This window comes from Alexandromys fortis, unplaced genomic scaffold (assembly GCF_014885135.2).
Source record: "Alexandromys fortis isolate MF-2015 unplaced genomic scaffold, M_Fortis_MF-2015_v1.1 scaffold_29, whole genome shotgun sequence".
Classification (NCBI taxonomy): domain Eukaryota; kingdom Metazoa; phylum Chordata; class Mammalia; order Rodentia; family Cricetidae; genus Alexandromys; species Alexandromys fortis.
Genome location: NW_026067891.1, coordinates 4,781,367 through 4,796,170, shown reverse-complemented (window position 1 = coordinate 4,796,170; position 14,804 = coordinate 4,781,367). Strand labels below are relative to the sequence as shown.

The 14,804-nt window shown below is 50.0% G+C and overlaps 1 protein-coding gene across 1 annotated transcript; it reads right to left on the bottom strand.

Annotated features, from left to right (window-relative positions):
• Window positions 1-36: 36 nt before the first annotated feature.
• On the bottom strand, window positions 37-5,292 carry Atp6v0c (ATPase H+ transporting V0 subunit c). The gene is made up of 3 exons (XM_050136098.1): window positions 4,867-5,292; window positions 871-1,054; window positions 37-780 (listed from the first exon to the last, which is right to left on the bottom strand). Exons 1-3 carry the CDS (start codon window positions 4,943-4,945, stop codon window positions 576-578), a joined length of 468 nt encoding a protein of 155 aa, XP_049992055.1. The 5' UTR covers window positions 4,946-5,292; the 3' UTR covers window positions 37-575.
• Window positions 5,293-14,804: the final 9,512 nt, after the last annotated feature.

Genomic DNA, 14,804 nt, shown 5'->3' with positions numbered 1-14,804 from the left:
CCGCTCAGCCCACAGAAGCGCCAGAACACAAGCCAGTCACATCCGAGAACTTTTATTGGACACAGCTGGGAGCCAGCCCTGGCGCACTGTACACGCTACCCTCCACCCTGGCTGTCCAGGGTTGGGGGGAGGGTGGCTCCATCCAAGGAGTCTCAGCAACAGGAACCCCACAGGCAACACTTTACTAATGATTACTATATAGTTGGGAGACAGGGCTGCTCCACAGACGCATGAATAGGTCAAATCTTTTATAAATAAACATCCAGTGAAGAGAAAAATGACAACTCTAATTCATCCTTATACACAGAGCACTCTAGGGCGATGGGTGGGGGTAGCCAGAGGCTGACATCCTCATTGGTCAGGGGCCTGGATGGGAGATGAGTGGGCCCAGATGTCCACAGCACGGGGCGGCAAGGGCCAGGCGGGGGCAACAGACAATGGGCACTAGGACACTGCGCATTTACAAGACCAACTACTGAGGGGGCAGCTGCCCGTGCGTGTGTGTCAGGCTGTTCGTTCTGGAATGAGGAGGGGTGGTCTTTACATCCTATCCTGTGACTGGTGGTGGAAAATGGCTACTTTGTGGAGAGGATTAGGGCCACGATGAGACCGTAGAGGCCAAGCACCTCCGCTAAGATGAGGATCAGGATCATGCCCACGAACAGTCGTGGCTGCTGGGCAGTGCCCCGAACACCAGCATCCCCCACGATGCCAATGGCAAAGCCAGCAGCCAGACCACTCAGCCCCACGCTCAGGCCAGCACCCAGCTGAAGAAAACTCCTGGGAAGAGAAGAGATACAGGCTGTCAGCAATCTGCCTGCCCGCAGGCAACTGATGCACTTCACCTGACAGTCCAGGTCCAGCACTCACCTGTAGAGGGTGATGCCATCCGTCAGGGAGTTAGCGATAAGTACTGCCACCACCAGGCCGTAGATGGCGATGATCCCAGCCATAACCACTGGGATGATGGACTTCATGATCATCTCTGGCCTCATGACCGACATAGCTGCGATGCCTGTGCCACTCTTGGCTGTGCCATAGGCGGCTCCCATGGCTGTGGGGGGGGGGAGATGAAGTGAGCTCTGGGCAGCATGGAAGTTGCCTGGGGAGCTTTTTCGCACATTGGGAAGGCTCCCCAATTACCACCACTAGAGGAACTGAAGGCATGCAGCCAATTAGGAGCCCCCTGGGAGAATAACCATCACTACAGTCACTTCTCTTTCCACTAGCAGAGCCTCACCCCAACCTCCTAGTCCACTTCCGTCTGGAGTAGTCCTTGTGGTCATGGGGGTCCTGGTTTGCTGTGAAAGTAGCCTTTGTTCCCTAGCATTCTCTAGCTTGTGACCTCTGGCAAAACAATCACATGGAAAAGAAGCAGATGGGCCAATGAAAGCTTTGCTTGAGTCTCGGGCATCTCTGTCCCACACCCTAAGTTCCAGGCACTTCAAACATAAGGGGACTACCTCTCAGCTGCCTTAGAGGCCAATCCAGGGTCAGTCAGTCCCTGCCTGCAGTGGGGCCTTCAAGCCTTCCAAGACAGTACAACCTGTCTCCTTAGAAGGTGTTCCCCAATCCAACCTCCTCATCAGGCTGCTGCCTTCCTTTCAGGTCTTTTGTTTCCCTCTCCTGCCTCTAGGTCTTGAACTCCAATTTTCCTCATTTCTGCTTTTGTTTTCCAGACCCTATAAGAACTACTCAACTACTTAAACAGGTGACATGGGCAGTCTCCAAACTGTCTCTGCCCAGGGCATTCAAGCCATGGCCATTCTGGGAGCAGTATATAATCCGATGCACAGAAAACACAGGCCAGAGGTAAAAAGGACACGAACAACCCCAGCCACTCTACACTGTTCGCTGATCTCGCTGGAACACAAATATTCCTACTGTGTGCCCAGTGCTTAGTAGGGCAAATGTGTGCTCTCAGCTCATAACAGCAAAAAGACAGGACAGTGACTCAACACATTCACATCTCCAGGAAGGAAAGAACACGGACGGAGGAGGGACTTACACTGAGGGGAGGAGGGTTTGAAAAAGATCATGGAGTGGGAGATGATGAGGTAAACAGCAGAGCAAAGGAAAACCAGGCAAAGAGCAAGATTCTTGACAGCACATTCAGGCACTGAGCAGACAGTCCTAGATGAAATAACTGCAAGAGGCAGGGACTCCAAGAGACAGCTTGTCTCTTCGACAGCACCCTTAGATGCCCAGACACTTCCCAAAGACTTAACACCTTAGCTTTCAAGTCCCGGGTCCATTTCAAGAGAGATTTTCCTGGAACTGTTCTGATCATTGTGCATTTCTCAGGCTCCTACTGCAAGCCAAGTCCACGCTTGGCTTCATCACAGTGAGTGCCCGAAGAGCTCCCACTCCTGATGACATGGTACTAGACACTGAGAATACAGACTGCTATGCGCTACTGTGAAGGTGGGGACTGAACTCAAGGAACTCTGTATACTAAAAGGCAGAACTCTGAAACAGGAAAGGAGTTGAGTTGGGTCCTTCCCCAGAGCATAGCATGTGGATCATGTCGCTGAAGGATGGGTGGCAAGAAGAGAGATGATGAGAATCAGGGATGGCACCAGGGACCGAGGCAAGAGGAGATAAAAATTAGCCTAGACCCAGACAGTAGCAGGTATCTAGAAGGCCAAGTCTGACAGGCTGCAGAAGGGAGATCTGTCAACATTAATGCAGTGGGGCACAGAGAGCGGGGTCTGGAGGCACTTCCAGGAAAACAAGCAAACATAGGGGAAGTCACGGAAAGAAGTCACTGGCAGTTTCATGGAGAACATGATGAAGAAACAACCAACAGGATATTTGTCATAAGAAAAAAAGGGAAGCTAACATGTGAGCAGGGACTGGAGGCCTCAAAGACGTGTGCAGACCTCATTTAGTTAAAAGAATGATGGTCTTTAAACTTGGTTCATGAGGTCCAAGAGAGGCCATGAGTCAGTCACTGAGAGTAGGCTTTGAGTCTTCCCAGCAGCAAACACTGAGGCCAGAGAGATTTCTTTGGGTGGTGGCAGGACAAAGATCTGCTATTAAATAGCAAGCTTGGAAGGAGAAAATGAAATCAGAAGTGATTCAAGTGGCCAATAAGAGCCTAGGACCCAGAGGACTGTGAGAACCTTGTGTGAAGGAATGGGACTGGTAGCGTGTAGGTTCCAATCCCCAGAAGCTAGGGTCAGGAAGGAAAAGGCTGAGTCCAGCAAACATCCAGTTTTCAATAGTGCAGACACCTGTTGGCCAGCCGCGGCACATGAAAGGTCTCGACAGAAGAGGTTCAGGGAGCTGAGTGCAGAAAAACAGCAGAACATGAGCTCCACACGGTCAGGGATATTGTTTTGTTCACAGTAGGAACTCAAGAAAGATTTGCTGGATTCGTGTATGAATGAGTGACAACCACAAGTCATCACAGGTGGCCAAAATAGGGGAACCTATGGACACATTCTGGGGCAAAGAGCAGTACGAAATGCTTGGCAACCTTCTCTAAGGAGCCCTAAAGTGTGGGGAGAACAGGCATGGGCTGGGAGAGGAAAGGAGAAGTCTAGACCACATCTCCCACCACAAATGATCCCTTAAGCCAACCATGTGGGAAGAACAGGGCTCTTAGAAGCACCTGACAGGCCCAGGCAAGGGGAGGTCACCAAGACAGACAACTGGCCACCCCAATCTGCACCCTACAAGTGTTTACAGTCAACAGACACTGTTTGGAGTTCAAACTCTTTGAGTACCTGCACAGAGGGCCAGCCTCTCCAACTGCCAGCTAGGGTGGGGCAGGGCGAGGTCACTTAAGCCAAAGACCAGACCTTCCAGAGGAGGCCCAGACCAGGCCAGACCAGTCCCTGGGGGCTGTGACTTACCTCCCTCAATCCCACATTCTTGAGTCTGACCCAAAGGCTTTTCTCCCAGGAAGGCCAATTTTCACTAAATTTGATACCATAGAACTGTCAAGGCCCAACTTGAAAAGCAGCGTGCTATCAAGAACCTTGCCAGGCTTTTCCTTCACTGAGCAAGGAAGCATCTATCTCCAAGTTCCAGCCCCTCACCCCCCTAGAAGAGGAAGGTCATTCATTCACTCATCCATTCATTAGGGCCAGGACTGAAGATCAAAGACCTAATCACGGAAATGCTGCCACTTTCAGACAAGCAGACTCTCAGCAAGCATTCGCTCAAGTGCTCCTTCCTGGACCAACCTCACTTCCATAGGCTCTAACCTGAGTCCCTGCAGGTTCCCAGGACCAACCCCTCAGCCCAGTTTTCCCAACCAACCCACACGATGACAGAACGATTGGGATTGGGAAACCGAGACAAGTCTCAACCGGAAACACCTGCCTCACCCAGGGTACAGACCCACCTGACCCCCTAGCTGCCCGGCAGCCACAAAAGCTGGGCTTTTGGACCTTAACGGGGACACAGGGTCCCTCTGGCCAGGAAGCCAGGGACTCCCGCACTGGGCCCGCCGCAGCCTACGGACTGGCGCCTTTCAAGATGTGATGTCACACCTGTCCGCAGAATGCGGGATGCGGAGCAGGCGCAGGAGCGGGCACAGGATCGCGCGCCGCCCCCCCCCGACCCCCACCCCACCTTCATGCCTGCTTCTCGGGGCTAAAATGGCAGCCACACCACCGCCCCACCCCCGCACAAACGAGGCTCGGCTGGCTGATAGAACCAGCACTCGGATCAAGCCCGTAAGCCCACATAGTCCACTGTCCCCGCCGCCATGGGGCTGACCCCCAACCCGCCAGGCCCGACACCCACATAGCTGGGAATGACGTCAGAGTGACGTCACGCCCAGCCCCCAGTGAGCAGCGGGCTCTAGTCCCGCACCGCTTCGGCACCCCCCGCTCCTCCTGCTGCGATGCTCACCGCTGAAGACCATGGCGTATGAAGCGCCTATGACAGCGAAAAATGCAGCATATTCGGGGGTGTTCTTGATGTCAGCCATGTCTGCAAGCTGGGAGAGGGCAAGCTCAGCCGGCGGCTGGGGTAGGACGGCGGGAGAGCGAGCGGGCAAGCAGCAAAGGTCCTCAAGGCGGCTGAAGCGAAGGCGACCCCGCCAGTCAGCCGCTGCGCTCTAAATACCAGCACCGCAGAGCAAGATGGCGGCCGCGCTCGCGTCACATGATCTGGGCTCCGCCCCTACGGGTCGTACCACTCTGCGCCGGCGGGGGAGCGCGGCTCCAGGGTGACCGGCAGCCCCTGGACAGTGTGTGGGCCCTGCCACCAGTCCCCTGGGCCCGGGGCCCAACGCCTGGCCTGGCCTGGGACTTCGCTGGCTCGCTGATCCCTGCCGACGTCTCCCCGGACCCTACCGTGTTGGCCCCATCGGTACCCGAGGCGGGGCCGCAGCTCGCCATATTAGCATACGGGGTGGAGCCTACGCTAGCCCGCCTCCACTGCGGCTGCGCGGCGCTCGCTGGTGTTCGAGTACCCGGGTACATTTTCCCTGTGTTCCCTGACCGAGAACCCTAGGCACTTGTGCTGCATGTTGTTCAGGTTCTCACGTTTGCCCGGAGAGCTAGGTTAAAGTAGTGGCTCTGCAGAATCCGTAACAAAGGAAATCCCTAGTGCGGGGCTTCACCCTCTCCTCCAGCCCCCGGGAATGCCACGCCTCGCCCCGCCGTGTTTAAAGAGCCACAACCCCAGGTGTTCAGTCCACACCCGGGTTCCTGCAGATCCTGGCCTAACGTCTTCCCTTTGATTCAAGGGGAGAAAAAGGAATCCCTCACTTTACCCTTCTTGCATCAGGGACCCTGACATCAGTTGAGAGGTCTCTGTCTGCCCATGACTGGTTTTATTTTTTATATATATATATTTTTTTTGCTGTTGTATTTATTTATTTATTTATTGAGATAGGATTTCTCTGCATAGCCTGGCTTTCCTGGAACTTGCTCTGTTAACCAGGCTGGGCTTGTACTCACAGAGATCCACCTGCCTCTGCCTCCCGAGTGCTGGGATTAAAGGCGTGCGTTACCACCGCCCGGCTATTATTTTATTAGATGTATTACTTATTATTTTGATTTATGTATGTATTTTATGTATATGAGTGCTCCATTTACATGAATGCCTGAATGGCAGAAGAAGGCACCAGATCTCATTATAGATGGTTGTGAGCCACCATGTGGCTGCTGGAAATTGAACTCAGGACCTCTGGAAGAGCAGTTTGTGCTCTTAACCCCTGAGTCATCTTTCTAGCCCCTCTGTTTTATTTTTGAGACAGAGTCTCACTGTGTAGCTCTGGTTAACCTGAAATTTGCCATGTAGACCAGTCCTGCCTGCTTCTGATTCTTGAGTACTGGGATTAAAGGTATGCACCACCCTACTCGACATACATTTTTAAAATTTTTTTGAATTTTATTTAATGCACATTGGTATCTTGCCATGGGTGTCAGGTCCCTTGGAACGAGAATTCTGGACGGTTGTGAGCTGCCATATAGGTGCTGGGAATTGAACCTGGGTCCTCTGGAAGAGCAGCCAGTGCTCTTACCCACTGAGCCATTTCTCCAGCCCCCATTGTTGTTGTTTTGGGTTTTGGTTTTTTGTTTGTTTGTTTGTTTTGTTTTGTTTTTTAATGGCACATAACCAGTGAAAGTTAACCCAGGTTTCTAAAAATCTCAGAAAGGCCTCCTTGTCCTTCCAGCATCCACGCAAGGCCCACACCTGCAGGGCCTCCTTTCTGGATGGTGATGGAGGATTGGTTTCCATAGCAATAGAGTAGCTGAGAGTGCCTCTGCTCTACTGATGCTGCTGTAGTGACCTAGGACCCCAGCTACCAGCCTTCCTTCCACCTGTCAACTCTGGCTGCTTCTTTTCCTTTATCCCTCCCTTGAGGCTCAAGCTCATATCCCAAGACTGGGGGTCTTTCCAAGTGGTTTGTGTGCTAGTACCTCAACTTCCCCATGGAGGCAATGATCCTTCTGCTACACTCTAACTCCTCCCCCTTTTCACAATAGAACCCTCCCTGTTCCCCTCCTCTCACTTAGCTGAACTAGGTCTACCGCTCTTTAAACTTGCCCATGGAAGAGCAGGGGCCTGTTCTATTTCAGAGACGAAGCTACAGAGGGCAGTTACTAGGGCTCCCTCTACCCCTTCTTGCCCCGTTCTAATTTCTGAAGAAGAATCTTCACTGCTGTCTCCACCTCTCCACCTTCCCTCTCCAGCTCCTTGCCAAAGTCACTGACTTCTGAGACGTTAGTTATGCTGACTGTCTCCAACTCTTCCTCCCGCTCCCCGCGCTTTCTCCTGTGTGCTGGTGCCCGAGGAAGGCAGACAGCGTGTCATATCTCCTGGAACTGGAGCTACAGATAGCTGTGAGGGGTCATGTAGGTGCTGGGAATTGAACCAGATCCTCTGCAAGAGCAGCAAGTGCTCTTAAGCACTGAGCCATTGCTCTAGCCCTTACAGTTGTTTTTTCTAATCGTCTTAATATCCTATAATTCTTCTGTGATCACATGCTAGACCTTCTCGGAGTGCTCCCCTGCTGTCATTTACCCTCCTGCTCCAGTCCCCTCTTCTCACCCATGTCTCAGAAACCTCTTTCCTCCAGGGAGCCCCCTGCCATGGTGCCATGGTTCTCCTCTCCCTCCCCTAATGTCCTCCTCACACCCCATCCTCACTTTCACTGAAGGCATTTTGACTCTTTGTGTATCCCAGATCCCCAGCAGGGTGTTCAGGTGAGAGCACTTACATGCCAGGCCCTATACTGAGGCATTTGAGGCTACTGCCACACCTATTCTTATTTAGTGGATAGTAAAACAAACCTAGGAAGGTTAAGAGCCTTGCTCTGGTCACCAACCAGCAAATGATGGAATTAAAATTCTGGTCTAGGGCCTGGGCTAGCGGGCTACACTGCCAGGTCAGCCACCATTTCTCAGCTCATCCCATCTCATGCCTCCCACCGGGATCTCCCAGACACTGCGAGGGGCCCCCCCTTTGGACTCTAGGAAAGAAACTGTAGGGGTATCCCTGCCTTCTCCCTTGCTGTTACTTCCCCCTTGGCCTGAAATCATAGGTCATGAGTTCTGGCCTGTCACTGTGAGTGGGGATTTCCAGACACTGAGAGGGAGGGGATTTGGAAATGTGTGTCAGAGAGATATGAGGAGAGGGACAGAGATGCGGAGTGGGACCCTTAGACAGCCATTGGCACTTTCCAGAAATCCCAGAAGAGGAGGCAGAAGAAGTTACTAACATCCTAGACAACCTTAGCCTGGAAAGATGGACTTACTCCAAGGAAGGCAAGACCAGGTTTAGTAATACACAACAGTCAGCTCAGCACTTTGGATGCCAGGGCAGAAAGAGCGTAAATTTAAGGCGAGCCTGGATCACACAGTACTATCTCAAAACAAAAAAACAAAACAAAAAGGTTGGCAGGACAGAGAAAGGAAAAAATAGGAGGGAGAGGGGCAGGCAAGGGGAAGTAAGAGAGAAGCGAGGAGGAGGAGATGGAGGAGGGCAGAAGGAGGGGAAGAAGAGGGGGAAGAAGAAGAGGGCGAGAAGGAGGGGAAGAAGCAGCAGCCTTTCTGGAACATCAAGAACCATGTGTCCCAGAAGGAACCTTGCCAACAGCCTCCTTCCGAGTCACCATGGAGGCCTGGGTGCGGGGGAGAGGAACACAAGGACACGGGACAGACAACACTATAAAGAGATGGCACCATGGCACTGTGCTTTTGTACATCGGTGAGACAGAGCCATGTGTGGCCTGGACATGGTCAGTGGAAACAAAAGCACACAGATAGCGGCACTATTTTGGGGAATGAAATATGATAAAAGGCAGCTAATTTTTTAACCCCAAAATAGTTGAGTCATGCATGGTAGTGCACATCTATAACCCCAGCATTTAAGGGATTGAACAGGAAGTTGGAATTTTGAGGATAGCCTGTGCTATACAGGCAGATCTTAATCTAAAAACACCAAATAAGGCTGGCCACCGGGGGGAGCAGGGTGTTGCTTGATGGTAGAATTTGTGTTTAGCATGCATGGTGCCCTGGACTTAATACTGAGCAAGAGAAATAAATACCTTATGGAATAAGGATCAGAGAAATAAAAACAGGGGCTGGAGAAATGGCTCAGTGGTTACCAGCACTTGCTGCTTATTCAGAGGACCGGATTCCATGCCCAGTGTCCACAGGACAACTCGCAGCTTCGGTTTAGGGAATCAGATGCCATCTTCTGGCCTCGTGGTGCACGTGCAAACATGCAGGCAAAAAACGCTTACACAAATTAAAACAAAACAAAAACCCAGCAAAATAAAACCCCTCCTGCTCATGGTGGAACACTCCTTTAACTCCAGCACTTGGGAGGCAGAGGCAAGAGGATCTCTATGAGTTCAAGGCCAGCCTGGTCTACATAGCCAGTTCCAGGATAGCCAATGACACATATGGAGAGCTTGTCTAAAAATAAATTTAAAAAACAATAAATAAAATCCTATAAACACAGAATCTATCTTTTTTTTTTTTGTTTTTTTTTGTTTTTTTTTTTCGAGACAGGGTTTCTCTGTGGCTTTGGAGCCTGTCCTGGAACTAGCTCTGTAGCTCTGTAGACCAGGCTGGTCTCGAACTCACAGAAATCCACCTGCCTCTGCCTCCCGAGTGCTGGGATTAAAGGCATGCGCCACCATCGCCCGGCCTCAGAATCTATCTCTTGCTGCTTGGCTCCTAGACAGTTTGAATAGCAAGGGTGACCTCAAGAGCAACAATAAATATGTATCTACAAGGCAGGCAGCTAGAATGATCCCAAAACAGGGCAACTCTGGCTTCTAGCAAAATTTCCAGATTTCAAGTGTTGGTGCCAGGGGCCTGACTGGATCCTCTCTGAATGAACAGGCATACAGAGAGGCAACTCTGCCACCAGGGGGCAGTGGGGACAGACTAAAGCTAGTTTGCTGTAAACTTAGCTGTGGAAGCAGCTTGTCAGATGCCTTTGACTCTATCCCCCCCCCCCCCCCCCCCCCGCTTGGTAGAGGTGAGCTGGGAGGCTATTGTGGGAGTGAACATGTAAACCTCTAAAATAAGTCAGAAAGGGGTTGCTAGACGTAGGTATAGAGGGAGAAATGGTTGGGGCTCCACCCTGGGGTCCAACAAAAATCTTATTTCTAAATAAGTCTTAACATATGAAAAGGTTAGCCGGGCTGTGGTGGTGCGTGCCTTCAATCCCAGCACTTTAGAGGCAGAGGCAGGCGGACCTCAGTGAGTTCAAGGTCAGCCTGGTCTACAAAGGGAGTTCCTGGACTGGTTCCAAAGCTACAGAGAAACCCCTGTCTCCAAAAAAAAAAAAAAAAAAAAGGTTTTAGAACAGGAAGAAGACAAAGACACAATCCAGGTTTTTATTGTTTGTGGGGGTGGGGGTGTCTTATGTGACCTAGGCTGGTCTTGAACCCCAGATCAACTTTTAACTCTCAAGTATTGAGATTACAAGTGTGGTTCATCTGTCTATGTCTCGGGACTGTTCTGAGCACCAGCAGTAAGAGGAAAGAGCTATTTTAGGGAATTCTGGGGGTGTAGGACAAACCTTGGGAATGACCCTGTACCCTCAGTGCAGCCACTGTTAAATTTTGCCCTGGACGGCTGGCAGTCCACAGTGGACAACAGAGCAGTAAAGTTTTCTTTTTTTGTTTTTGTTTTTAAAGACAGGGTTTCTTGTAGCTTTGGAGTCCTGGAATTCACTCTGTAGACCAGGCTGGCCTTGAACTCACAGAGATCTACCTGTCTCTGCCTCCCTAGTTCTGGAACCAAAGGCTTGCACCACCACCTCCTACCAAGAACAGTAAAGCTTTCTTAGGAGCTACAAAGCTAGGAAGGGGCTTAAAAGCCCAGAAACAGGTTCTGGGTCCATCTGAGGAACTGCAGAAAACCAGAGCTCACTGTAGCTATGCTGGAGGAGCCCTCGGATCAAGTACCTCCTGGCCTAGTAGACAAGGGCTTCTCAAAGTGGGCCAGGCCTCCCAGCATCCTCTGGAGTAACCTGCAATACGACAGGAAAGCCCTTGAGTTAAGAGGCAGCAAAGGAGAAGATTACAGGCCATATCTACCCTTGCAGTCAACATGGGGAAGAGAACCGGGGAAGAAGTGGATAACCACTATTTTATGGGGAAGCAAGCAGGGTTCCAGAGCAGCTGTAGGCACAGGGCAGGAACCATGCGCAGAAGCCCCACAGCAAGGAACTAGACAGGAGAGCAGGTATTTGTGCACCGTTCAAAGATAAACATCGTGCTAGGCTTCGTGGTGCCGGCATGTAATCTCTCACCTCATTTGGAGGCAAGAAAGATGATCACAAGTTCAAGTCCGGTCTACGCTACAGAGTGAGTAGAAGGACAGCTTGGGCACCTTAGGACACTGTGTCTTAAGCAAAAAAGTAAAAACAAACAAAACAAAACAAAAAACCAGTTTGGGGATATAATCAATGGCATGTGCAAGATGCCACATCAAATTCTCAGTACCACAGACATTAAAAAAAAAAAGTAGACAGCATTAGGAAAGATGTTAATATTCGCTTATGCAAATGTTCGAGTCAGTTTCATTTTGAAAGAGAAACATGAGTTTGATTTTTTTTTTTTGGAAGAATGTTTCTCTGTTTAACAATTTTGGTTGTCCTGGAACTCATGCTGTGAGCAGGCTGGTCTTGAACCACAGAGATCTGCCTGCCTCTGCCTCCCAGGGCCGGAACTAAAGGTGCGCACCACCGCCCCGCTGCTTTTACTTTTTAATGATTTATTTTATGTGCACTGGTGTAAGGGTGGAGCTGGAGTCACAGGCAGTTGTGAGCTGCCACGTGGGTGCTGGGAACTGAACCCGGGTCCTCTGGAAGAGTAGCCAGTGCTCTTGACTGTTGAGCCATCTATCCAGCCCCTGACTTTGCTATTGACATTGAGTTTTATATTTCACAGGAACCAGACGACTGGAGACATCTGGTGGCTCCTCACAGTGGTTCTTCTCCTTTCTTCAGTTATGCCAAATGACAAACCCTGAGGGCCAGAAGGCAGAAGCAAGGTCAGGAAGTGGGTTCCCATGGCTGGCAGTGACAAAGGAAGCAGCAGAATACGTACCTGTCTCTGTGGGGTCTCCTTGTCATGGCTATGATGGGCTGGTGCAGACTTCAGCTCTACTTGAAGAGGGCAATGGATCCTTAGTCTACATCTTCTCCTAAGAGATGGCCAGTGTATCCTGGGAAGGGTGCTCGGGATGTCCCATCCTGTACTCTCATGGCACACACAACGATGCCTCTTCTTCAGTTATTAATTTTATTTAGGACTCACATCAACACCAACCAAACATCACAAAATCACTTATTTTCACATTACAAAATTGCATTTTGCTCAAATTCACACTTTTGCTCTGTAAGCGGAGTATGTTTGGTACACTCACTCGGATGCTCCGCAGGGTCGGCTGGGAACCACACTGGGTTTGGTTTTTTGTTTTAAGATGAGGTCTCACTATGTAAGTTAGGCAAGAAACTAGCTTCATCCTGCAATCTTCCTGCCGCAGCCTCCCGAGTGCTGAGATTACAGGTGTGCACCACGACGCCTAACTGGTGACCACCTGGCAAAGCCCATCACAAGATCTAAAAGGTAAAGTTATATTTAGACTGCCTTCCCCTCCAGTCTTCAGCTTACAAACTTTAAGCTTTATTTTTATCTTATTTGTATGATTTTGCCTGCATGTGTGTCTGTGCACTGCTTGCACGCAGTGCCCAGAGGCCAAGAGAGGGTGGAAGATCCCCTTGAACTGGAGAAATGGGCAGCTGTGAACCGCAGTTTGGGTGTTGGGAAACAAACCTGGGTTCTCTGGAAGAGCAACAGTGCTCCCCCACCCCAAGACAGGTTCTCTGTGTGTAGCCCTGGCTGACCTCAGACTCAGATCTAGCTGCCTGTCTCCTGGGCGCTGGGACTAAAGGCGTGCACCGCTCTGCCCAGCTCTTCATGGCTAATGCACAGCAGAGGTGTTCCGGTCTCTTCATGTAGGAAGACGGCCAGAGAGCAGCTGAGCGCAGCCAAGCGGCACACCAGGAGATACGAGTCGACATGGAAGTGTTTTGGTGGTTTGGTTCTTGCCATGTCACAGGTCAGTGTATCCATGTATCCACACACTGCCTTCTTCGTCCTAAATACAATGCTGAAAAATTCCATGCAGTTCAAGAAAGGGACTGAGCCTGCACACAATCATTGTCTGTAGTAATGTACACGACACTGCACCTAATGCCAACAGCACAAGCAGAAGTTGAGGGAATGAGGGACGTCATAAAAAGGTCCTTTGTTTTCTTTTCTTTTTAAGACATTGTAGCCAAAGCCAGCCTTGAGCTCAGTATGTAGCTAAGGATGACCTCATCTTTCTGCTTCCACTTCCACATGGTGGGGTTTTAAACACACACCAGGCCTGGGTAAGAATCCTTTTTTTTTTTTTAAAAAAAAAAAGACTTATTTATTAATTATGCATACAGGGTTCTTCCTGCATGTATGCCTTCAGGCCAGAAGAGGGCACCAGATCTTATTACTGATGGTTGTGAGCCACTATGTGGTTGCTGGGAATTGAACTCAAGACCTCTGAGCCATGTCTCCAGCCCCCAGGTAAGAATCTTTTTTTTTTTTAATTTATTTATTAATTAAAGATTTCTGTCTCTTCCCCGCCCAGGTAAGAATCTTAATACCAAAATTATCTTTTAACTTCATATGCTCTCTGGCCGGATGTAGATACGGTGGGGAAAGAACTTGAAGGCCTGATTGGCATTCATGCTCGACACAATAACCACATATAAACCCGAGGAAGCCACAGAGGAGCTACTCTGGAGTAGCTGCTACAGAGAACTACAACCTAAATGGTGGCTTACAAAACAAAAACAAAGCAAACAAACAAAGCCAATCTAAAACCCTAACAGTCTTTTGAGTCTGACAGCGGTCTAGATTTCGTGAGGGCGTGAGAAAGCAGGTCTTTGTAAGCACTGCATGTATTCCCGCTGAGTGGAAAGACAAGGCTGTGGTTTAGGCAGGGGCTGTGCCTAAGCCACTTTCTGGTTTATTTTTCCTTCATTTTTATTTTATGAGTGTTTTGTGTATATATGTGTATACATGTGTGGACAGAACATGTGCCCGTGAGCATGCACATGGAGGCCAAAAGAGGATCTAGTATCCTCTGTGACTCTGCCTTATCAGCTTGTTAGGTGTCTCACTTCACATAAAGCTCACTGCTTTTCACCAAAGCCAGCAGACACAGGCCCCAAAGCCCTTCTGTCTCTGTCCCCTGCTTCAGATAGTACTGGGGTCATACCTAAGCACAGCTACACCCACTTTCTTATGTGGGTGCTGGGGACCTGACCTCAGCTTATCTGTTTAGACAGCAAGTACTTCACCCCCTGAGTCCTCTCCCTAATTCAACTTCAATTCTTTATTTAAAGAATTGGACAAGAGTAGCCAATAAGGAAGATTTCTGAAGACTGGGTCCCCACCATCGCTTACCCCGACCACTGCAGTCATTTAGAACTGGTCTGTGGCCTGGAGTCTCCCACTCTGACTCAGCATGTGTAATTCACTGTATATTTATCCCTGAAATTCAGTCTCCATTACATGACTACCCTGAACAAAACCTTCCCATGCCTCCCAGGTGCTTTGAGAAGGACATCAGTTAGTCTATCGTGGCTAACACCATGCCCGTTGGACCCCATCCTATCGTAGAGGCTTGTCACCAACTGTGCAGAAATAGTGAAGAGATGCACCAGGCTTTGCTATGTACTCAGACTTCTTCATTTAGTTTACTGTTCAGAGAAATTAAGGCCAATTCCCAAGCTTAAGACAGCATTAGTCTATTTCTCTTCCACAT